The sequence below is a fragment of the Mauremys mutica genome, chromosome 4 (genome assembly GCF_020497125.1).
Source record: "Mauremys mutica isolate MM-2020 ecotype Southern chromosome 4, ASM2049712v1, whole genome shotgun sequence".
Lineage (NCBI taxonomy): Eukaryota > Metazoa > Chordata > Testudines > Geoemydidae > Mauremys > Mauremys mutica.
In genome coordinates this window covers 33,614,688-33,640,232 of record NC_059075.1, presented here as the reverse complement: position 1 = coordinate 33,640,232, position 25,545 = coordinate 33,614,688, and the positions used below count along the sequence as shown (strand labels likewise).

At 43.6% G+C, this 25,545-nt stretch overlaps 2 protein-coding genes across 6 annotated transcripts in view; one reads left to right on the top strand and one right to left on the bottom strand.

Annotated features, from left to right (window-relative positions):
- PTPN21 (protein tyrosine phosphatase non-receptor type 21) overlaps window positions 1-15,276 on the bottom strand; it is a 59,969-nt gene extending 44,693 nt beyond the window's left edge. The window contains exons 1-2 of one of the 2 annotated variants that reach the window (XM_045015093.1): window positions 15,201-15,276; window positions 9,356-9,714 (exon numbers count right to left, since the gene is read on the bottom strand). In XM_045015093.1, coding sequence (XP_044871028.1) covers window positions 9,356-9,535 — 180 coding nt within the window. In that variant the 5' untranslated portion in view covers window positions 9,536-9,714; window positions 15,201-15,276. Of the gene's footprint in view, window positions 1-9,355; window positions 9,715-15,102 lie in introns of both variants that reach the window. The other variant, XM_045015092.1, reaches the window with a different exon arrangement.
- Window positions 15,277-24,919: 9,643 nt separating this feature from the next.
- The window catches only part of ZC3H14 (zinc finger CCCH-type containing 14), a 49,096-nt gene continuing 48,470 nt past the window's right edge, over window positions 24,920-25,545 (top strand). The window contains exon 1 of one of the 4 annotated variants that reach the window (XM_045015109.1): window positions 24,920-25,040. In XM_045015109.1, the coding sequence (XP_044871044.1) occupies window positions 25,005-25,040 (36 nt within the window). In that variant the 5' untranslated portion in view covers window positions 24,920-25,004. Of the gene's footprint in view, window positions 25,041-25,221; window positions 25,508-25,545 lie in introns of those variants that run through there. The other 3 variants (XM_045015110.1, XM_045015111.1, XM_045015112.1) reach the window with 3 other exon arrangements.

The window sequence follows — 25,545 nt, the reverse complement described above, 5'->3', positions numbered from 1 at the left end:
ATTGAATAAGTATCTTCGTTTTTCAGAGGTGCTGACTGCCTGAAGTTTCCACTCAGTTTCTTTAAAAAGCAGGCCACTTATGTTGTTGCATAAAAATAGATCGAAGTTATGACCACAAATAAGGAAATGCGTCCACCCAAATATTATTGAGTGTAATTGTGTGCATTTAAATAACCTTCTCCCCCTCAAAAAAAAAATGTTTACACTTGAATGCCCAGAATAAACAGATTAACGGCAAATAAAACATTATGTGCCAAATCCTGTCTTCTGATTCACATGCAAGCCTTCTTTTGGCTTCAAGGGTAGCATTTGGCCCTATGAATTCTCAGCAGAGCTGATGCGCTCTGGAATACTAGTGCTGATTAAAATAGAATCATTTTTTACTCATTGCTAAAAGTCTGTTAATAGTAGCACAAGACATTACACAATCCTAAAAAAAGTGACATGACATAATTCTTAAAATATGTTAAGCTTCTGAGATTAACATTGTAGTGAAGTTTGTTTATTATAGCAGCTTATTCGTCATTTATCTCCGGGACAGAAAATCAAACCTAGATAAAAAAAAAAAAAAAAACTGTAGAATTTCTACTTAATTACTTTCCAGCTAATTACTTTCTGCATTATAGAAAAATAGCTGGGCTCTTATATAATTGTGGAACCACTGAAAAAAATGCACAGTAAAATAAAAGGAACTAATAAAAAATAGGTCTAGAGGTGAATACTAATATGGAAACCAAAATTTTAGGCGGAAAAAGGCTGCCTCTATCGCCTACATGCATGCCACCTTGCTTTGAGGCAATCGGACTTCACAAGCTAAGCAGCCTGGTTTGGTCAGTATTTGCATGGGGGACAGAGGAAGATACACTGTTCTGATGATATAGTAGGTCGTGTTCTACTGTACCTTCTCTGTCAGTAGAAAATTAATGGTGCTAAAAGGCAAGGTCTTGTTGGAGGTTGTTCCTTGTACATGAAATATAAACCCGAGGTCTCACTCACTTGATGGTCTCTTAAGAAACCACAGGAAAAACTGAGCTTGAGTCTTAGTGCTCTAGCCAAATTCCAATTCTGGTCATTTCATTCTGCCTACCTCAGTTCCCCCTATAGCGTCAACTGGAAACCATACTCTTCCCCTTCTGTCCTAAACTGCTGTGTATTGTTGCTGTTAATCAGCTGCTGCCTTTCAATTAAGTGGTTGGTGAAGAAATCCTTACACATAGTGGGCCAAACTCATCCCTAATTTAATTCCATTGACTGCAATGGAGTCATACCAGGGGTGAATTAGGCTGCGTTTATATATCAGCTTAAATTTGTAAAGCATTGTGGAATCCTTCAAGATGAAAGCTGCTTTATGGAGGTTATTTATCTTTATTGTGTGGGAGAATACATTTTAGTACAATATCTTGAGGTCACTTCTAGTCTGCGTTTGTGCTGTCTGAAGAGGAACTTAAAGATAATGTGTCAGTAAGTGGAAATGTAAGCTTCCCTCACATGAACTCTGCAACTCTTGCTGTGACCCCAGGATTACATCTTGCCATGATCTCTGGATTTGATTTTACATCTCAAGAGAATCTAAAGGCAAGTGTCAAAAGAAGCTTTGTTTCTCAGGACTTTTCAATCCGTTCTGCTATTGCCTCTGAAGGTTTCTTTAATAGGTACAAGGTGTTATGCTGCTACAAACATACTAATAACATTATAAATTCCCATCTGTCAGAAGTCACATAGCTTGGGCTACAGACTGTCACATGTTCTTCTGAGATTTGATCGTGGTGACTAATTAGTTATTGCATAAGCAACTTCAACAACCTACTGTATATTTTGTGACATACAAAGTGATCAAATATGATATTAAGAGTTCTCATGATGAAAGCTAGAAAAAGGAGCACTCAGTAACTAAGGCCTTATAAATGGATTGGAACAGAAAAGGAGAATGTTATTCTCTAGGTGGCTAAAACAAGTGCAAAATTACATTAACTAGAAGGTGCCTGCCTCAAAGATACTATAAATAAATGAGAACACACCAGACTAATTTTATAGTCTGACCAAGATATATTAGGAGCTGCAATCAGGGGATCTTTACAGTTTTGCAATTTGGAGATATGTGTTAGAGATATGCAGGGGGGGGGAAATCAAGATGGGCAGAATGACATTTTCCTGAAAAATGTGTCTTGAAGATCAAGCCCTCCCCATTACTGTCCATTATTATTATTTAACATTGGCACTGTCAAGATGGCTAAAAATTGTAGCTCTTTTTAATATTTATTTCAGGTCACTTTCTCTCTCTGTTCAAAGTGGGAGGACTCATCTCACTTTCTGTCGTCAATTCTGTGCAACACATTCATCCTCAAAAGCATCACAAATAGCTATTCATCAGGTTTTTAATTTCTGGCATTTCTTCACCATATAGAAAAGCAAAAATATTCAACATACCTCAGCTCATATAAATAAACTATTGTGCTTCAAAAGAACAGCAAATCCTGTTCTGCAGTCATCCATTATATAGAGGAATGCAGCTGATGCAACATATTGTAGTATAAGTTACTATAAAATTATATTACAATACATAGATTCTGAAAAAGAGAACTACGTGTTATTTTCAGGTTCTGACTTAACCTGGAAAAAAGCTAAGGAATTCATGGTTAAGACTCCCTGCCTATCAATCAGTTTTTGAAAGAAAAACCTTATCTATTTTGTGCTTAGTAAATGAGAACACGAGGACAAATTCTGCACCTACTAAACAGTTATTTTAGATAGTCACTAGAGAAAACCTCCCATTCCCTCAAACTCCTGCATGTAGGAGAACTGCTGATCTATTGGCCTTGCCATAGCTTGCTCTGCCCCCAAATTCATCCTGGGTGATAGCAGATAGTAACAACTCCAGAGCTCCCTGGTGTTGAGTCATGTCAAATGAATATACTTTTGGATAGGATCAAATTTGCTATGTTCCTGACAGGTTTTAGTAAAAGAAACACTGATTTCTTCTTGGTTTAAAAAGGGAAACAGACAATTAAGATCCTGTATGTTATGCATACTCCTTATTAGTTCAAAGATCAAAGGTTAACAATCAGTAGAAGTAAGTAATATTGTCTTCCAGCCATGCAGAATGCAGGACTGAGCCCTAACACTTGTCCATCCATCCCAGTCCACCACTCAGTACTACTCATGTTCAAAGTTTCATCATGCTTATCCCTTTCTGGTGGGCTCGGGCATGATTGTGTTAGTCAAACCTCATTCATGGCGTTGCCAGAAGGCTCAATCTATCAGTCACTGTGGTTTCTGATATCATTTCTTAGGAGTGTTTTTAATTTGTAGGTCAGTAACAACAACATTGAGATAGTGTTTGTGTAACAGACTAAAACAGCCTTTAGCGGGGTATTTATCTGAAAAATGAACATTTTTAAAACATTACACTGAAAATCAAATATTTTCAAATGTATTTTCTCTGAGGAGGATCAGACATGTTGTAGACATCGGGCAACAAAATTTTACTGTGCACAATTCAAGTCTATGAATTCTGCCTCACTGACTTCTACAGAGTCCTGATCCTTCCTTTCTCCCTCCAGACCTAGGGTTGCCAGATGTCCAGTTTTCGACCGGAATGCCCGGTCGAAGAGGGACCCTGGAAGTTCCAGTCAGCACTACTGACCAGGCCGTTAAAAGTCTGGTCAGCGGTGCTGCAGGGCTAAGGCAACCTAGTCCCTATCTGTTCTGGTACCACTCTGCACCCCGGGAGCAGCCAGCACGTGCCATCCCCACCCTGAGCACTGGCTCCGCACTCCCACTGGCCATGAACCGCGGCCAATAGGAGCTGCGAGAGTGGTGCCTGTGGCAAGAGCAGCGCACGGAGCCTCCTGGCCCCCACCAAGAGGCCGGACCTGCCGGTCGCTTCTGAGGTGCAGTGCGGTGCCAGGACAGGCAGGGAGTTTGCCTTAGCCCCGATGCACCACTGACTGAGGTAAGCCCATGCCCCAACCGCAAGCCCCAACCTCCTTTCCCAGCCCTGAGCTCCCCCCAAACCTGGAGCCCCCTCCTGCACCCCAAACTCCTCATCCCTGAGCCCACCCCAGAGCCCGCACCCCCAGCTCCGAGCCCCCTCTCACATGCTGAACCCCTCATCAACCTCCCCACCCCAGAGTCCGCACCCTCAGCCCAGAGCCTGTACCCCCTTCTGAACCCCAACCCCCGCCTCAACCCACAGCCCCCCCCCGCCCCCGCACTCCGAATCCCTCGGCCTCACCTCCTAGCCTGGAGCCCCCTCCTGCACCCTTCATCCCCAGCCCCACTCCAGAGCCCTCACCCCCTCCCACACCCCAACTCCCTGCCCCAGCCCAGTGAAAGTGAGTGAGAGTGGGGGAGCGCGAACCACCAAGGGAGGGGGAATGTAACGAGTGGGGAGCAGGGCCTCAGGGAAGGGGTGGGGCTAGGGTGTTCGGTTTTGTACGATTAGAAAGTTGGCAACCCTGTCCAGACCCAAGATAAATACATGAATAAATAAAGGCATGTGCCACCTTCCAACCCTCTCCAGGAATTTCTCAACAGCTTTTGACAGACTCCCTTGTCAGTCTTTTCAGAACGTGGGGCCAAATATTCACCTCACTCACACACACAACTCCAGTGACAACCAACTCCACTTGTGCAAGACCAGCCGGATTAGCCCCTTCATTTTTCATTTTGAAAGAGAAATTTCATAATCATAACAGAAATAAAGGAAAAAAAAATCAGAGTTTATTCTTAAAAATTCACTCCACTTCTTTGAAGATGGCTAATAGCATTAATATTTACAAGATGTTTCTGGTTTAAAATGTCTTTTGCTCACATTCATGCCACAGATGCATGCCATGTGCAAATGTGCATGCAAGTGTGCACGCACACACAACTTTCATCCTGTTTGCAGTCAACAGCTTCACAACCACAGCACTTGATCCTTTTTCACATCTGCAAGGCTGGGACTGTGTCTTGTGATAAACAGAGGTCCTAGGTTTTCATTATATCCCCTCTTTTAGCAGCATCAGGATAGTCTCACTGAAGCACGATTAAGGGTGAATTTAATGAAGGCATGTTTTTGACTTGGCTTCTTGCCCAGGGTCTGTGATTAAGAGAGCGGGATTATATTTATGTTGCCTCTGATTCACATTCTGGGAATACCACAAGATATTCTCCTCAGTAAATTTTCTTTTTTTTTTTAAGTTTATAACAGGTCAAAAGATGAAGTCAACAACAGACTCAAGTCTCCCGATTCCTAATTCTGTGCTCTAACCAGTATACCATACTACCTTGCTAATATAGAGGCTGGAATTGGTAAAAGCCAGTGTCTAGTGATACACAGTATGATTTAAACACTGATACTCTTACCTCCAATACATTACCTCCATTACTGTTAAAAAATACAGTATTAACGCAAAACCCTTAAGCTGTTTCTCAGAATCCTGTAGATAGTAAGTAAATAATGCAATGGAGTTAACAGGAAGTGAATGAAAAATTCAGAAATCATACTATTTTTTTTTAAATCTTGTTGCAAAAGGCTCTTTGTTAAGGTTGTATGCATAATTCAGGCATCATATATGTATATCCCTTATACAATATCTGAACCACTTTCTGATGTTGCTACTTTTCATGGTAGTAATTAACACCCCATTCAACAGGCATGATCTTACAAGGTACTGAACACCTTCAATTCCCATCAATGTTGATGGACTTGAGGGTCCTTCATACATGAATAAATTATCAGTGGCATCTTGCAGAGTGGGTCTGGGTTCCCCTAACCCCAGCCACTGACTCTAGACGCTGTGCAAAGCAACCAGACTCGCGCCATTGGGTAACAGAGTATAGCCACTAGGCGGAACTGCCAGCCTTGTACACAAAACCCCCCTGCCCTGACACTCCAACACCAGGTAAATGGTTTGATAAGTGTGACTAGGTCAGGCAGGGTAGACAGTGCCTGCTTGTGATGGAGTACACAAATCCTGCACCGGACCAGAAGATGTTAAAGAGCATTTATGAACTTAAGCAGCCCTTCCCCATTGTATGTGCAAGGCACCTCAGGTCTAGAGGAAGGGCCTTAACAAAACAAAACAGAGGGTGGGAAGCCCAGCTCAGTTGGGTGCAGTGCTGCGAGGAGAACAGACCTCCTATCTTCAGCTTTTGGCGAGGGTAGCAGCTAAGGACAAAGCCTGCTTGCATGGCCATGGTTGTCAGTCTGAGCCTCCTGAACAGAAGGTGGGCCAGATCCTGAATGGCTGGTTTAGAACTGTCAGTGACTTGCCTGAGGGTGCTGAACTGTGTTACAGACTGCTGGAAGCCCCTTGCAGGAAGATGGCCTGCTGTCAGCTTCCAGTAGTTTGTTTGCTTTCCTTTGTCATTTTGGGTACCTCCGAGAGCCCCACAATGGAGTAGACTCCCCTGGGACTCAGTCAGAGGTTTCCACATCTAGACTTGTGCTGATGACTGCTTAGGTACTGAGGACTGAAGCACAGGGCTCTGCCCCATCCCAAAAGGTTGCTGTGGGAGATCAAGCTCATGACACTATTCTTTTGCAAACCAGATATAATAAGATCTCCACCTGCTACTGTAAATTGGCTCCGATTGTCAATTTAGTCTATTTTCAGATGTCACCAAACTCCACTAACACACACACACACACGACCATCAGCATAAAAGAACAGATACACAGCCTGCTACAGTATGGACTGGCACTATCTCAATATAACTACTTTTGTAGTATTCCCCCCCCCCCCCGCCCCACCCCCGGCACAATATAGCATGGTGAGAACACAAGACAATGAATTAGTAACTGCTGCAGAAAAGTATGTGGAATATTAAATTTTGAAGAATAAAGTTTAAAAAGACAACTGATGGCAAATGACAAGAAGGCAGATGGAAGTTAATGGATCCCACAGTAAGCAAGTGCTCATAACCCCAGAACAAATCCATTGACTTTTCTTATGTTTATCAAAACATTTTTAATACAGAATACGAGGCCATTTCTGCAAACATTTGCTGTTGTATAATGCTTAATACCATGAGCAGTTCTAAAGTAATTAATGCTGTGCACAACAGTAACTGTTTGCAGGACTGAGCCCTAAATTTGTTTGCTCAATAGTTATTGAAGCTGCTTGAAATTGGAAATTCAATATTTTGGAAAAATCAACAAGTTATTAATTAACTAAACAGAGTAATCCTATAGCCTTTCCAGCTTGCTCTTCTATTTTTGTTGTGTACTGCAATCTGGGGTTTTGTCACTGTTTGTCTCTTATACAAAGCAGTATTCAGAGGCATCTCTTTTCTAGTACTACAGTGCAACATATGCCCATTTCTGTCTTATACATTTTCTAGTTTATATTTTTCCCCTCCAAACAAAAAGTCAGATGAGTGCAGTACAAAATACACAATACATGGATGTAGCAAGGAGTTGGACTGGGATATGTGCCAATTTCCAAATTGTGTCAACAGCATCCAGCCCTTGGGGTCAAATTCATCTCTCATACCACCAGACTGAAGCTAATGGAGTTACAACAATAAATGTCTCCCTTTAAAAAGAGATCTGTGTGAACAAAGGTTCTACGTAGGTAAGGATTCTGTAAGCCCAGTTTCACAATTCAGGACTTCAGATGTAAATAAATCAAAATACCAAAGAGGGATCATCATCAGATTGGTGTGGGACAGAGGTAAATCTGAGTTACTAGAGAGTTCTCCATAATGTTTAACCTTCTTTTCAAAACTAATTTGTGTATGCAAATACTCTGACTTTTAGATGAAGTCAAGCATTTGCACCTGGCCAACTATGCATTTAATGGGCCATCTGTTAGCTCAACTATCTAGCTCAGCAGTTCTCAAACTGTGGATCACGACCCCATTTTAATGGGGTCGCCAAGGCTGACATTAGACTTGCTGGGGCCTGTGGCCAAAGCCCGAGCCCCACTGTCTAGGGCTGGGGTCAAAGCCAGAGGGCTTCAGCCCTAGGTGGCAGGGATCAGATGACAGGCCCCCTGCCTGGGGCTGAAGGCCTTGGGCTTCGGCCCCCCACTTGGGGCAGCGGGGCTTTGGGTCCCTCGCCTAGGGGACATCAGGCTCATGTCTCGGTCCCTCCTCCTGGGGTAATGTAGTAATTTTTGTTGTCAGAAGGGGGCTGCAAGACAATGAAATTTGAGAACCCCTGGTCTAGCTTACACTCATGGTATATATATTTGCACATACCCAGTCCACAGTACATGTATTAGTGCTGGCATGAGCGGTGGGTCGCATAGGCTGGGGGAGTCTTTGCTTCCCCAAACACCCAGGCGTGACCCCATCCCCTGCCGTGACACTCCCTGCGTGCGGTTCCAGGCCTCCAGCTCCAACCCCCCAGTGCTCCGCTCCACCTGCCTTCCTGCACTCCGGAGCTGAGGCTGCAGCCAGCGGCTGCCCACCCCCACCCTCCGGGCTGGAGCAGCACGCTCCTGCCCTCCTGGCATTCCTTTGAGGCTGGGGGACAAGCCATGGGACTGGGCCGGTGGCCGCGGTAGTGTTGGGGGGAGGCCGCGGCGGCAGCTCTGGTGGGGGATGGGATGAAAAAGGAGGCGCTTCGGACAGAACAGGCAGGGATGGGGGCTAACCTCCCCGAGCCGGCAGTTCACGTGCCCGCCCATGAGCACTGGTGCTTTTTTGCACAGCACCAGTGCCCTGAGACCCCACTCATTCAAATACCTCTTTCTTAAAGAGACACTTCTTTCATGTAAGCTCTATAAACTGATTAAAAGGAAAAAAATGAGATTCTAAATTAACACCTGCCTCCAAATCGCCCACTACTTCCTGTATCCCTCTGTTATGATCTATTCAGGCAGGAATGGTCATTACTTGTCTTGAACTCTGACAATATTCTCAGCACCGTACAAGAAGTGACAACTACTGTCCTTTTGGCCAGCACTTCAGGCTTGTGGGCTGAATCATGGTTCATTGCTGCTGTCCACATCCCATTCTCTAGTCTAACCCTACAACATAAATTGTGAGACTGGATTTTGAAGCCATCCAAGTTGCACTGTGGATCAGAGCATTCACAATTGAAGGAACATGCTGGGGTGGCTGGTACAGGAGAGAATTTGGTAGAGTAGCATAGTTGTCTAAAACAGTGGTTCCAACCTGGGATCAATGGACTATGTCTAAGGGGTCCATAAAAGGTTGTCATTATCACAGAACAGTGGTTCTCAACCAGGAGTCCACAGACTATGTCTAAGATTCCAAAGGAGTCCACGCCACCATTCAAAATTTTTTAGGGGCCCACAAATGAAAAGAGGTTAAAAACCACTGGTCTAAAATGGTAGGGAATCATTGTAGTGGGTAACTCCTTTAAAGGGATGGCTAGAGAAGTTGCCAATTTTCTTACCTCCCGCAGTTCGAGTCTCTGAGCCACAGCCTCCAGACTTTCCTGGCCGGTGCTCTCCACAGAAAGAGTGAACTCCACAAATTCATTGTTGAGCAGCTGGATGCGGGCCACCAAGCAGCTCTTGCTGGACACTGTGTAACGTCGAGTTCGTTTCAATTTGAGCCCAAAAGGTAACGGCATCTTTCCCCACAGACAGTGATGAAAAGCTATCACCACGCTGGAAAATGAAGGGAAGTAGGTGTCTTCTCCCAAGCAATAAGGAGCCCTGAAGTATCCTGCCAATCAACCGGCAGCAGCAGCCATTAAAGAAGAGCAGGTCCTCCACCAAGCTCTAACTGGAGGGAGTTTCCACAGCAGTTCTAACAAGGAGAAGGGAGAGAGTCCAGAAGTGATTTACCTGAAAGGGGAATTGGAACCATGGGAAATCCACAAACAAAAACTTACATTTTCTAAATCTACATGGTCAACGATTTTCTCCACCACGAGAGAGAGAGAGAGGTGCATGGTCTACAACAGTGAAACAGGAACAAAGATTCCTGGTTTGCCACAGACTCTTGGAATGACCTTTGGTAAGTCACAACTTCTTGATGGCTCTGTCTTAGTCATCTGCCAAATAGTGTAATAAATTTGACCAAAAGCATTTGTCCACATCCCATTTGACATGCTTTAAAGATAAAACAAAGGCTCTAAAATGGCTAGGTATTTCATAAACTGGATCAATACTTGGATGAGACACCTTTAGGAAAAACTTAGGTTCTTCAAGTAATTGGGAAGGAGAGTCACTGGGTGGCACCGTTTTCTCCAGCTCAGGACTAAATCTGTGCTCCAGTATTGTCCTAGGAGCACCATGCTATTGAAGGCTCTGTCTTGGACAAAATGCAAAACCAAAACATAGGGGCATTAGAGATGCCACAGTCTGGGGTGTCGTGTGGTGGTAGGTTTTTTGGTTTGGAGCTGGGGTGAGGGAATCCTAGCCAGATTCCCATTCAGGTCATTATATTCCAACACTTGTTTCCCCCTGCAGTTTGTTAGCTACAATATTCTTTATTTCCTGTGCTAAACAGCTGTACTGTGCTTCAGGTTGCTAGTACTTGCCCTAGCATCCTCCCCTCCACCTCACCAGAGGGGACTACCTTTCAGTGGTGGTTGAAGCAATTCTTTTCTAAATTTCCTCAAAGACAGGGTTCTTCCAGGAAATCTATAAGCCCTAACAATTTCCTTTACACCATCCATTGCTCCATGTCTCCCACAAACAATTTTCATGTTACCTCCTAAGCGCAGAAAGCCCTCCATCAATAAGTCTGGAAACCTATTACCTTACCTTCTCATAGACCACTCCCTATAATAAACTGCACATCATTATTACAACTATTGACTGTTTAGAAAATGTGCCTGCATAATGGAAGCGAAGGTATCAACATTTTCTAAAAGACTATTATTCTCTATGCAGCGATTACTATGTTTCATAGACATAAATAGTTTGGATAATTAGTAAGGTTTATAAAGTGTTTTGAGATCCATTCTGATGGAAATTGCTGCACAAAGGCAGGCTTCACATAGTAAATTGCTGACATCTAATCGCATTCCTGGGGAGAAGAAAACCAAACATTAATCTTGAAACTACCAGCCCAAGGTAAACAACACACAGCACACATCACGGACAGGCTGATTACCTGAGCCTGTGGCTTTAAGGGGTTTGTTTGGTTTCATTCCTCCTCTGCTAGGACTAGCCCCAGTAGGTCAGTGACTAGCAGCTGCTTGGCATCAGGCTCTGAGGACCCTCTGGATGAGCTCCCGTCTGAAAGGTGTCTGGCTGCTGACAGAGAGCAGCCCCGTCCAGAGGGAGGGAGCGAGCGAGCCCATCGGCAGGGAGGGCTGAAGAGGCTCAGAACCCGAGCTGCCAAAGGGAGGCTCCCTGGCCCCGACTCTGAGCACCAGACAGCCAAGGGCCGAGGCATCAGGCTCCTTGCCCACGGGAGCTTCTTGACGTGTCAGGGACTGGTTAATCCGGAGAGGCCGCCCAGAGCCCTCCTCACCTACAAGGGGACGGCAAGGGAGGGGAGCATTTAAAGGGACGGTGCCCGCTTTAGTTAGGCCTCCAACTGAGCTCCCCTTTAACCTTGTGCATTGTTAGCGGGACATGTGGGGCTGATTCCTCCAGCGCAATTTATTTTTCTTATGTTTGGTTTTGCTGGGAGTGACATTCCTGGCGTCTAGGTCACAACGATGATGTCATCAGGTGCCTGGGTGGACCCATGGATGCCACACATCTAGGTTTTTTTTTTTTGTTCTTTTTTTTTTGGGTCCCTTCTAGTTTCCCAGTAGCTTTGTTTCAACACTTAAAACGTCAGGAGGAGGATGGTCAGCTTGTATATAAACAAACCTGCAAACGTCCTTTTTAATGAAGGGTTAGGGGGGGTTGTTTTTTAAAATGTAAATTCATATCCACCTTAACTTAAAAAGTTTAATTTAAAAAAAAAGTTAGGGAGAAAATATTATTGGAACTATTAAATAGGGAATTTTTAAAAGTAATGTTACTCCAGCAGTGTTTAAAACCTAGAAAAGCAGGACGGAGTGAGAGTGAATTATAGATAAAGAAAACAAATGAAATGTGTGTCTATGAACAGGAGAATATTAACTCTGTACCTATGCAAATAGAGATTCTATAGTGATCAAAACATATGCCTAGTTTCAGTGGTACCAGAACCTAGCCTTGAAGGCGCTAATTACTACACTATGGAACTTAATAATTAACCCAATCATCAATGAAACCTCAGACTGCTGCAGGCAACATGTTCTACAACATTAACAATAATAGAAGTTATTAAATGTCTGCTCTAGCACAGTGGTTAAAGACCTGTCAGTATTTACCATCAAGTCTTATTTTTCAGTGGTGGTATAGCCTGGCAGCAAATATTTACTGTGGGCAAAAACATAACATACAAGTTTTTCAGATCATGTACATTGTTTTGCCTGCAACATATTATACTTGATTTCTCTCTTCTATGGTTAGGAAAGAATGAAACATCAACTACTTGTTTCCAAAAAGTCTTCCAAACAACATTTTTTCAGACTAGCATGTGTTAGTATTATATTTTTTAAATGTATTGACTTTGATTTCTGAGAAGACTCCCCTTACAATTTGTTAAATCAAATACCTTATTTATATTTCTAGAATAAGGATACATTTTGATGGGGGAGGCAGACTCCTAATGCACCTCTCTTTTAGTCCCTTAAAATGTATAAATAAAATACTCGAATTAAAGATCATCTGTATCTATTATGGATCTTTCTGACTTAATCAAGGAAAATTCATAAACTCATACAGAGCTCCATGTTCCCTTTTGTTAGGCACCCATGGAGGGTAATAAAGGTAGGCAAAAGGGACAGATGACCCCCTGACACAAAGAGCGTGAGGGGGAAGGAGCACCTCAGTGACCTACTCAACTTCCCACATCAGGAAACCTTCCATGTCCTTTTTGCATGGTCATGCTTCTAATGATTTGGAATAGGTTGTGCCACTCTATGCAACATACTTGCCCCAGCTACTGGCACACTTCTATAGAAGTCTGTGCAGTAAGTAAGGTAGGCTGGATCAGAGACTGTCTCCCTGTACGTATATGCAATACCTAACAAAAATTCTAGGTACTACTAGAATACAAATCATAATGGATGGAATTAGATTTCCCTGCAGAGCCTAGGGCAGGGGTAGGCAACCTCTGGCACACGTGCTGAAGGCGGCACGCAAGTTGATTTTCAGTGGCACTCACACTGCCTGGGTCCTGGCCACTGGTCCGGGGGCTCTGAATTTAATTTAATTTTAAGTGAAGCTTCTTAAACATTTTAAAAATCTTATTTAGTTTACATATAACAATTGTGATATATTATAGACATATAGAAAGAGACCTTCTAAAAATGTTAAAATGTATTACTGGCACACAAAACCTTAAAGTAGAGTGAATAAATGAAGACTCGGCACAGCACTTCTGAAAGGTTGCTGACCCCTGGCCTAGGGTGATGTGGGGTTTCCAGGCTTTCCTGGTTGCTCTGCACATTGATTCATAGTCCTACTACATAACAACAGCGTGCAGGGAAGGTTTCACAGACTGAACCTTGCAGAGTTTCCTGCATAGTGAGGGCAGAATCCCCCAGTGCATTTATTCCTGGCAGTGAAACTTGTGGAGCTCGCTTTCCTGTGCCTTGGTATTGAACAGATTGTATATCAGATTATGCTCTTTTCTGTGATCCCTGTAGTACCAAAGACAAAAAACAAATTATGGAGCTTTTTGTCATAACTTTAAATCTGTTTTAACGGGGTACAATTAAACATGAAAGGCTTTCAATCTTTTTAGCTCTAAGGAGTCTTTTTCTTTTTTAAAAGCACCCAAATAACACCTATACATCTCACTAGCTCCAGAGCGACTGACAAATGAAATTTAATGAGTGTCACATTGCTGGATTCTCATTGCTTTAGTTATTTCTTTGACAAAACTAGATGTATGCATAGGAGGGAATTTTAAATAAGATTTGGTGATCCATTAAATGGGAAGGAATTTTCAAAACATGCCAAGTCCATTCTTAAGGCCATATTGTATTCTCTGCATTTTTCCCTAGTGATGACTCAAACTAATTTTCATTTTATCTAAACTATATTTTTTGGTAAATTTTCCTTACTTATGAGGCATGCTTACTTCACTTTTTAAAATGATTCTTAGGAAAGCTATAGTGAAATTAAATAGTTACACATTTAAATTAGCAATCCATTTACTTCACTAAATCAAACAGATAGCCCCTGACATTGTAAAATACAATTGTATTGAACAAATAAGAACACTTGAGGAATAATGTTCAGAAGTAATTCAATAACTTATTGCTGGCCAAGCACAATTCTTGCAAATAGTGCAGTATTGTTTTCATTTACCAGCTGTCATTTTGTGCTACCATCTGCTGTCATATTTGTCTCAGGCATTATGTCAAACATGTGTATCTACACTGTTATGGGCCTATTTTTGCAAAAAGAAAATTGCACCAAAGTGCCAACACTTGTAAATCTAATCAACTCTGCTGAAATTACAAGTCTTTATTTGGCAGGCCTAGAATTTTCATACCACAGCCAAAAAAAGAATTTCACTTGCTAAATTGCATCCATCCATCCATACATGCATGCTGCACATATAGTTTTAGATAAGAATTTAGCCCAATCTGGCTACGAACCAAACAGAATTACCAAGGATTTGAATATCTTTCTTCTTTATCCATGCCTCTTTTCTAAATCCTCACCAATAATTAGCTTTCATTTAACTTTGTAAAGCATTTCATCAGACAGTTTGCACGAATGACAGTATGCAACATGAAACTGGAACGCAGGGAGGAGAAATGAGGCTCCCGCTATTTCAACTACTTAAACGTAGAAACGTATCTTATAAATATGGGGCGAAGCCTAAAAGCAAAATCACTTCCCTCGCCTTGTTACACTTTTACCAATCAACCACTGGTACAGTATTACTTACAGTTAGTCCCAGGAGTAAGAGTACCCGCTAAATATGCACATCACAAACTTCCTCTGCTACCCGGAGCGAAGAGGCCCCGAAAGTTACACTGACCTCACCTCTCCAGGCTGCTTTTATTGATCTTAAAAGGAAATGCCTGAAACTGTGTAACCTGAACGAACAAACAAAAACAAAAAACAAAACACAGAGGGACACAGAACACGTTATTTCCAACAGCGCCCGAAGCTTTCCCGTTACCTGCTGCAGTGATCCAAAGACACCGCGTATCCCTTCCCACATCTTTAGCTGTGAAACCTCAGCAGCGGCGCTGAGTTCTTCCCCTGAAGCCACCTCACCTAAATTCCTGGGAACCGGACTTATTGTGCGCCCCTTGCATGAAACAGCTGCTATCTCCGCTCACCCGCCTTCTTCTCAGATCACTCATAGTGAAAACACGCCTCACTTCCTGTCTCAAAGCCCTTGCTCTGGATATCATTCCACTGGGTAAAGAGTCAGGGACTGGGAGGGGACCAATATTGCAGCCAAATAAACCTGCAGCAGCCAGCTTTGCAGACACCTTTCATGTGACCAAGGATATTGTGCTGCTTGAGCACAAAATGTGTTCTCTGGAATATTTGAAATCATCTCTCTCTGTCTGTGCATTTCATTTCTTTTCCTGGAGGCGTTCCCCTGGCTAGATCCACGCGGAAGGATACGAGGAAAGATTAAAGCGAAGCCCGTATGCTATAGCCCATTACCTCAGAGAGTTGGAATGCCTGGCAGGGAGAATGTCAGCAATGGGACAGCTGCTCCTCTGGCTACCGGGGCATTACAGAAATAGGGACTTACAACAAACAGCAGGCAATCCTTTCTTTTTTTAATCATATGATCATTTATTTGATGCCTTTCCAATTAAAGAAAAGCTTCTTTCAAATCTACTGCTCTTATTTATACCTCGCCTGGACATATTTTTAAGCTTTCATTTGAATTAGGTTTGTGTATTATAGAAAGTAGCCATTGCACATTATTTTAAGGTCTATGACTTAAAACAAAAGTGATTGTGGAGTACCAGCTCTTATCCACATGCTTTCTCAGCAGCAGCAGCACTACTGAAATACAAAATTGATTAGGAGATAGAACTCTCCTGGGTCAGCCAAAAACCCCATGAAGTCAACAGGAATTTTGCAATTACTGTAATAAGAACTGTCAGATCAGGCACTAAGTGAGGACTAATTAGCTCATGTTTATAAAGCATTTAACCAAAGAAAAGCCTTGTATAAATGTTAAGGATCCCTCCTCAGTTTGTTGGTAATGGAATGGTCTTCATTGTTGTGGGGGGCAGATGAAAGCAGTGGCACAGACTTAAAGGGGGACAAGGAAAGGGATGGAATCAAACATAATAAGTGAATACTGATTCATTATCAGACAATGTCAGTTATACAATCTGAACTCTTCCCCCACTCTCTAGGCAGGTTTAACTACAGGTCCACTAAGTAACTCAGCAGAACACTAACCCGTGTATGTGACAACAAAATGTAGGTAGTATTTGTACTATGTGAGCAGGGTGGATTTGATTTAAATCAATTTGATTTAAATCATGATTTAAATCACTAGTCAGGAAGACTTGATTTAATCATGGTTTTCTACATAAAAGTGCATTCTTGTTGGTTGTTATAACCTTAATACAGATTCTTCACAGCTCAGAGATAGATGTAGGTTTCATTTTTAGATGGTACACACTATATGTTTTTAAACAGTGATTTATTTTGAAAACTTTTCAGATTAGTTTTACAGCTATATCAGAAAATGAATGAGTGTTTGGTTATTTCATTTACTAAAGGCAGTTGAAGCAGATATTTATCAAGTCATTGGGAGGTGAACTATCTCCAATTCAACAGGTTAATTGTTAATATTTGGAGGAGTTTCTTGCCATGCTGTATTAGGAGGAGAATATCACTAGACAGACATTTAAATTGTTTTATTTAACTAAAACAACAATGTTAAGTCTTCTGGATTTTTTTCTTCAGCAGCAAACATATAATATTTTAACAACAAGCATATGTCCCTCGCTTCTCACATTTATCTCCAGACTTCATCTCCTTGTCCAGATTTATTCCACCCCCAATGATCTTCTATTCATTGAACTTTTTGAAACTTTGCACTTTTAGAGAGAGGTAAGAGATTGACTCTGTGTACACAAATTTGCAGAGGGACAATAGAGATGAGGTCTGTTATTTCTCACCTCTATATACTATTTATTTATTTTAAAACATTTTTGCTGTTAACAAGTATGTTACCTCTGGAGACACAAATCCACAGTTTGAGAACTGCAAAACTAAGCATCTCTGATGGTATCTTCTAGACCAGGGGTCAGCAATCTTTCAGAAGTGCTGCGCCGAGTCTTCATTTATTCACTCTGATTTAAGGTTTCATGTGCCAGTAATACATTTAACGTTTTTAGAAGGGCTCTCTCTATAAGTCTATAATATATAACTAAAATATTGTTGTATGTAAAGTAAATAAGGTTTTTAAAATGCTTAAGAAGCTTCATTTAAAATTTAATTAAAATGCAGAACCCCCCAGAGCGGTGGCCAGGACCCAGGCAGTGTGAGTGCCACTGAAAATCAGCTCGTGTGCCGCCTTCGGCACGCGTGCCATAGGTTGCCTACCCCTGTTCTAGACTGAGCACTGAGTCCCATTGAGTAGATAGAAAGATTAACCTAAATAATCTATATAGAAGCCGGTGGAACCCCATAAAATTGGGTCCCTAATCCATGAATTAATGGAACTCATTTACAAAACTTTTCTTAAACGTTACATGAATATATTGTCTCATACTATAGCATTAGAATTTATAATCCCTATTCCATGATGAGAGATCTTTGAGCTATAATGTATCTTAATTAAAATTATCAAAAAAATCCAATTTTTAACTTTTTTTTTAAATCATTGATTTTTATCCACCCTGTATGTGAGGAACTGCTCTTGAGTTTCTATCACAGTTTCTTTTCATTCTGAGCACAATTTATTTTCCCACCTATCTTAATGCTACTGAGCCATATTTATGATGATCACTGCAAGCCATATATATTCCAAGTTAAACAAATAGATTGAGGGATTTTATGTTGAGAGTAAATATCAGTAACAAGTGTAAAAAATTACAGGAATGTTCTGAATATCCCAAAAATATGCAGTTAAGTTTAAGCTTAAAAGACATCTCAACATGTTAAAGTGTAGAACAGAGGTGGGCAAACTATGGCCTGCTGGACTGTCCTGCCTGGGCCTTGAGCTCCCGGCCGGGATGCTAGACCCTGGCCCCTCCTCTGCTGTCCTCCCTCCCCCGTAGCCTCAGCTTGCAGTGCCACCAGTACTCTGGGCGGCAGGACTGCGAGCTCCTGCCAGGCAGCACAGCTGCGAGAGCCATGGGTGTAGTGTATTAAATTGCTCCCCGTAGGAATGTGCTACTTACCATGTACTACTTACGGCTGCCAGTTCTGGTGCTCTGAGTGGCATGGTAAGAGGGCGGGGAGTGGAGAGGTTGTATAACGGGCAGGGAGCCCCAGGGGGCAGTCGGGGGACAGGGAGCAGAGGGCAGTTGGATAGGCGTGGGAGTCCTGGGGGGCCTGTCAGTGGGCAGGGGTTCGGATAGGAGTCGGGGCAGTCAGGGGACAGGGAGCAGAGGGGGTTGGATAGAGGATGGAGTCCCGGGGGGGTTAGGGGTGGGAGGTCCCTGGAGGAGGTAGTCAGGGGACAAGGAGTGGGGGGGGGGGTTGGATGGAGGGGGGAGTCCAGGGGCAGGAAGTGGGAGGATAGGGGGCAGGGGCCAGGCTGTTGGAGGAGGCACAGCCTTCCCTACCCGGCCCTCCATACAGTTTCTGAACCCTGATGTGGCCCTCAGGCCAAAAAGTTTGCCCACTCCTGGTATAGAAACACGCTATTAAGGCATCCAAATAACCATAACTTGGTAGCCATACCATGCAATAATCATTCAATTATACTTAATGCAATTTAGTGATTTGGTCCCTCCCAGATTACATTATACTGATCTTTAAAGGTATGTTTCCGTATGTGCTGGAACAATTTTTATAATGGGGGTGCTGAAAGCCATTAAACAACCTGCAAACCTGAAAATGATGGAAACCACTTCAAACACCTTTCCACCCGTAGTTCCAGCGCCTCTATATGTCCCCCCTTCCTTTTTTCTTCCCTAACGGTGTCAACTACAGGACACAGCTAAGGTTATTTGATGCCTCTGTAATACTATTATCAACACAACACATTGCAGCGCTATGTCTGGATGAACACCACCACCCCCGGCCCCCTGTTTAGGTCCGTGTAACTGGGAGTGATTGCCCCTGGCTCCAGGTGATTGAGAGATCCCACACATTTTATCTGTTATGTCTCCTTCCTAAATCTGCTTTCAGTGTGATCCTGCCCTGACGTTGCATCTTTGAGAACACTTTTATCTCCCTAATTTTTCATCTCTGTGTATTTGTGCATTTTACACTAAGGGGCACGCACCTAGCTCAAAAACCCACATTTCCACCTTTCCTCCTGAGAGCCCTGTGTTTCTTTTGGGTTCCCTAGGAAGGACTCCTTGTGCCCCACTTCTCCACCTCTCCCATCATTCTTCTGTCACGTTCCCGCTGATGCTGCTTTCTGTGTTTCCCCCACTCTCTTTTTTGCCAAGAAGCCAAGTTTGGCAAGCATGTAGGGCAGTGGCAGCTTCACTGTTGCGAATGTGCATGCTCCTGTCTCTGACGCATGCGCATTAATAGATGTAGCCTAACCCTGGGATGGGGGGTTGGACCCATGTGTGGTATCCTGCGCCCTTGTCCCGCTGAGCTGGCACAGGCTCCGTAGTCAGGTGTAATTCAGGCCCCAGGGACCCTTAGCCAAGCCCCCTTCCTCCCCATCCCATCCTTAAGCCTGCGAGGGGACGGGGTCTCCCGGGAGGTCCCAGCCCAGGAAACACCTTGATCCGGTTGGGTCCCCTCCAGTGAGCAACGTGGCCTGTGGGCTGCGCTGGCACCTAAGGGTAGCGGTCTGGGGCTACTTCCCACTGCCATGCTGACCCTGGGCAGTGGTCTGGTTGCGCCTTCCCTGGCTGGTTTAGAATGAACTGGCATCGTTCCATCCAGCCTCTCTGGGCTTTCTCGTAATGGCAGCAACCCAATAGCTGGGTACATTGTCTAAGCAGAACGTGGTGGTTAAATGCAGGAGTTCACGGTGCCCCGTTTCTGGCAATTTGGTGTCCCTGCCTGACTCCAAGGTTTGTAGCATTGCCAGACCTGCAGGATTCTCCCAGAGTCTCCAGGAATTAAAGATTAATCTGTAATTAAAGATCATGTCATGGGATGAAACCTCCAGGAATATGTCCAACCCAAATTGGCAACCCTAAAGGGTTGGGTCAGCTTGTTCCCTGACTAATGGAAAAGGGTTGCTCCAAAGTGAGTCCACTAAATACAACAAACTCCATTGTTCTCTGGAGCAAGAAGACATTTGCACAAGTGTCTTGATGAATTTACTGGGGAGACACTAGTTCTTGACACTATTGTACTCTACAAATCAATAGGAAAGAAGAGTTGCCAGGACTTCTGAGCACCACTAAAGCTATAGAGAATACATCAGAATTTATTCACTGAACACAAGAGATGATTGCTCCAAACACTTAGGCCTGGTCTACACTACGGGGTTATGTCGAATTTAGCTGCGTTAGGTCAATTTAAAATGAATGCGTCCACACAACCAACCCCATTCTGTCGACCTAAAGGGCTCTTAACATTGACTTCTGTACTCCTCCCCGGTGAGGGGAGTAGCACTAAAATCGACTTTGCTGAGTCGAATTTGGGGTAGTGCAGACACAAATCGACGGTATTGGCCTCTGGGAGCTATCCCAGAGTGCTCCATTGTGACCACTCTGGACAGCACTTTGAATTCCGATGCACTAGCCAGGTACACAGGAACCCCCCTGGGAACTTCTGAATTTAATTTCCTGTTTGGTCAGCGTGGAGAACTCAGCAGCACAGGTGACCATACAGTCCCCCCAGAATCGTAGAGCATAGACTGTTTCTACGCTCTACCTATCATCTCCGTCCCTGAGGTTATTGCAGATTAGAAGACGAAAAAAACCGCACTCGCGATGACATGTTTTCTGAGCTCATGCAGTCCTCCCACACTGATAGGGCACAGCTTAATGCATGGAGGCATTCAGCAGCAGAGGCCAGGAAAGAATTAAGTGAGTGCGAAGAGCGGAGGCAAGACGTGATGCTGACGCTAATGGGGGAGCAAACGGACATGATGAAGCGTCTGTTGGATCTACAGGAAAGCCAACAAGAGCACAGACTCCTCCCCATGTTCCATAGCCTCCTCACCCAGACGCCCGAGAACATGGGGGGAGGGGGGAGGGAGGCTCTGGGCACCCAGCCACTCCACTGCAGAGGATGGCCCAAGCAACAGAAGGCTGTCATTCAAACAGTTTGATTTTTAGTATAGCTACAATAAGCAATGTGGCCTTGTCCTTCCCTCCTCCCGCACCCCACCCGGGCTACCTTGTCCGTTATCTCTTTTTTTTTTAATTAATAAAGAAAGAATGCATGGTTTCAAAACAATAGTTACTTCATTTCAAAGCGGGGAGGGTGGTTGGCTTACAGGGAATTAAAATCAACAAAAGGGGCGGGTTTGCATCAAGGAGAAAGACGCACAACTGTCACACTGAAGCCTTGCCAGTCATGAAACTGGTTTTCAAAGCCTCTCTGATTTTTGGGTCCTTTTCTTATATAGGCTTCTATTTCCCCCCACCCCCGTCCCGATTTTTCATACTTGCTGTCTGATCACCCTACTGGCACGAAACGATTGTCTGCATTGCTTTCATGGAGGGAGGGGTGACTGACAACATGTACCCCAAACCACCCACAACAATGTTTTTGCCCCATCAGGCATTGGAAGCTTAACCCAGAATTCCAATGGGCGGTGGAGACTGCAGGAACTGTGGAATAGCTACCCACAGTGCACCGCTTCATAAGTCGATGCTAGCCATGGTAGTGAGAATGAACTCTGCCGACTTAATGCGCTTAGTGTGGACATATGCAATCAACTGTATAAAATTGATTTCTAAAAATTGACTTCTATAAAATTGTCCTAATTTGGTAGTGTAGACATACCCTTAAAGTCAGACATAGACTGATATTGATTGTCTCAGCGATGGGAATTACTCTTCTTTGTGTGATTTATAAAATCTTCTCTCCTTTTTACAAATGCATTTTCTCCTTCACTTCCCTTTTACTACTTGACAGAGTGTCTATGAGACTTCCTTTGTTTTTCATCATTCTAGGTATTATTCATGACAAATATAGGATGTTCCACAAAACAAGGTTAAATCAGGGCTCTCAGGAATTTACAGGGGCTTGTAAAGTATGGAGTGTTGTAGCCATGTCAGTCCCAGGATATTAGAACATGGTGGGAGAGGTAATAGCTTTTATTGGACCAATGGTGAGAGAGACAAGCTTTCGAGTTTACACAGAGCTCTTCTTCAAGTCTGGGCAACTTATCAGAGTGTTTATCTGTGACACTCTGATTAAGTTACCTAGACCTCAAGAAGAACTCTGTGTAAACTCGAAAGCTTGTCTCTCCCACCATCTGAAGTTGGTCCAATAAAATATATTACCTCACCCACCTTGTCTTTTTAGGGGACCATTTAAGACCCACAGGCAGTTATGTGAAATGCAACACTATAATTTATTTATTGAGTTTTAAAAGGGTGTTAGGTGCCATAGAGACATAAAATGACATAGACACAATCCCTACCTTACAATGCTTGCAGTCTAAAGCGTGTCCATTGTTTCTGCAGATGAAACTTATATCTGTGTTTGCTAAATTCCCCTTTCAAGGTACAAATGGGCTTGTAAACAATAAACTGCATTTCAACATCTTATGCTACTGAATATATTAGCTGAGATTATTATTGAGGTTCTCCAGTTACAGCTTTGTAGTTAAAACTGAGATTTGCACTTAATACAGAGATGAATCACTGATTTATGTATGAAGAATACAGCATATATTCCCCAAAATTACAGCACTTTATCAGAAAATTCATTCTGTATTCAAAGATAATTTACAAGCAAGTCCACTAATTTGAGATAAAATTAATTTTATAATATGTCCTTTAGCATTCAGACCTTCCTTGTCCAGACAACTTTATCCTGGGACTGTAGTGAACCCATAAGTAATTCTTTACAACTGTCCTTAATGTCTTTAAAGTCAATTTAATCTAATCTTGGACCATAAAAATTTATTATTGATCATAATTTTATGGTTATTGCATGGTGTTGTTACAGGACAGAGTTCAGGTTATTTAGATGCCTTTACTGTTTATTTCCATATTTTAATATGTTTGTATTTCTTTTAAGTTTTACCTTAACTCCTGGGTTTGTATGCTTGTTTTGGGGATAATTACAACATCCCTGTAATGTTAATATTTTTACCTTTAAGTTCCTGATATGTCTTTAAATTTAGGTTTTTTTGTATAGAAATAACCTTTTTTGTTTCAATTATTTAAGGTGTGTTAAGATCACTTCTTGTCATGCTGATCAATACTGCCTCATTTTTGACTTGTACTCTCCCATTTGTCTAGAACCATCTGATGTCTCCTGACATTCTTATATTGTAAACCGTTTGGGCAGGGGCTGTTTTTTTGCTCTGCATTTGTATAACACCTAGCACAATGGGGTTCAAGCTGTTACGTATATTACAATAATGCAAGTTTTAAAAAAGTTACAATGTGATATATACAATGATTTAAATATATGTAATATCACCCTTAATTTTTGTTTTAATTGTAGCTTTTATGGATAGATTCACTTGTATGCTCTCACTGCTTTATGCCACTTTGGAGCAGTCCAAACTACCAACTGTATACTGGCCTGCTAAACTGGGTTTACAGTGGGCAGGAGTGGGTGCGGTACAGTCATGTCAGGGAGAGGAGCTGTCTGTGGTGGATGATGGCTCTTGCGAGTGGGGGCCCAACATGATGCTGCTTTCGCCACTGTGTTTCCTGGCAGAGCCCTTTATTTCTGCCGATATCCACATCCGCGGATATGAATTTTGTATCCACACAGGGCTCTAACTTTTACCCTCAAAATGCAGGCACTTCAGGATTTGGTGGGAATTTTGTGAATCACAGTGGAGCCTAAAACTGAAGTTTAGGTGCCTAAGTACCTTTGTGAATCCCAGTCTTAGTTGTTTGGGATACAGGGTTTTTTTAAATGTTAACTTACAAAAAAAATCAACCAATTTACCAAGGAAGGAAACTTGCTGAATAGGCAACTGGGCAACTTGACTCAGAATTGAAAAAAAAAAAAGTTATTTCCAAACCTCTCTCCCTGTTTTTTTTAAAAAAGGTGGTTATCCGTGTCTGAGAGCCTGGGAGCTGGGCAGGTGTAACAGAAGACAGGAAGAGAGCAGGGTGTAGGGCGAGCAGGGATGAGGCTCTCAGTGGCAAGGGGGGCTTTGTGCAGACGGTACCCTTTTTTTTTCAAAATGAAAGCAATTTAATTTTGATATATTTAAAATTGTCATTAGTGCAATAAGTCTTTCAAATGGAAAATTCAAATTAAAAATATTTACAAGTTTACACAGATAACTTAAGAGCAACAAAAACAAACCATGTGCTGAGGTCACTGCAGTGTGTCTTTTTAAAGTAATACTAAGGCAGATTGAAACTCCATCACTATTCTTGGTCCAAACTAATCAAACCTATACATTTACAATTGTCTGTACATATTGATCAAGTACATCATCTGCTTCCAAACTCAGACATTTTACAGAAAACAAAGGTGACAGAATTGTTCTTTTCTCAACACATTTTCAGAATGCTGCCAGCCTTCCATTTCTCCTGGACGGGACATTCTCACTGGATTGTATGTCACCCACACGGGCTGAGCTTAAAGCTTTCATATGTGGTGGGCAGAGGGGATCTGTGGGGGGCCGAGCAGCCGGCCCCGGCCCCCGCTCTGTAGAGGGCCTGGGGGTGGGCTGAGGCCCGGCGGGCGCTGTTCCTGGGCTGCCCGGCAGAGGGCGCTGCAGGCGGAGGCCGCGCTCTCTGTGCCGGCCCGGCCTGTGGTGGCAGCGGCGGGGCCCGGGACTCCTCAGACATTGCGACCATGGAGATCGGCACCGAGATCAGCCGCAAGATCCGGGTGAGCGAGAAGGGGGCCACGAGCCCCCCGCGGGCACAGAGCGCCCAGCCCCCCCCGCTCGCCGTGCGGCCCAGACCCCCGCGCTGCAGCCGCTGACCAGGCCGGAGGCTGGGCTCACGGGCCGCGCGCTAATGAGCCCCGGGCCCAGCTGCAAACCGGCCGCCGGGGGCCACGTCCAGCCGCCTCCCCGACGCGCGCGCACAGCGGGGAGATGGGGCGGGTGGCGGGGGATGGTCAGGGACTGAGAACCGGTGCCGAGGGGCCCAATACCCCCCCCCCCCCCGCTTTCATGGGAGTTTGGAATCCGAACCCGCATCCAGATCCGACCTGTGCCGCCAAAGCCGGCCCTGAAATGGGCCAAACCGGCACCCAAACATCCTCGCACTCGGGGAGCCGAACTCTGGACCTGAATTGTGCCCTTCGAGCCCATCACTAGTAAACACCAACCCTGATTCAAAAATCATGAGGTAGATTCCCTTCCCCCCCCCCCCCACGGTCATGAGAT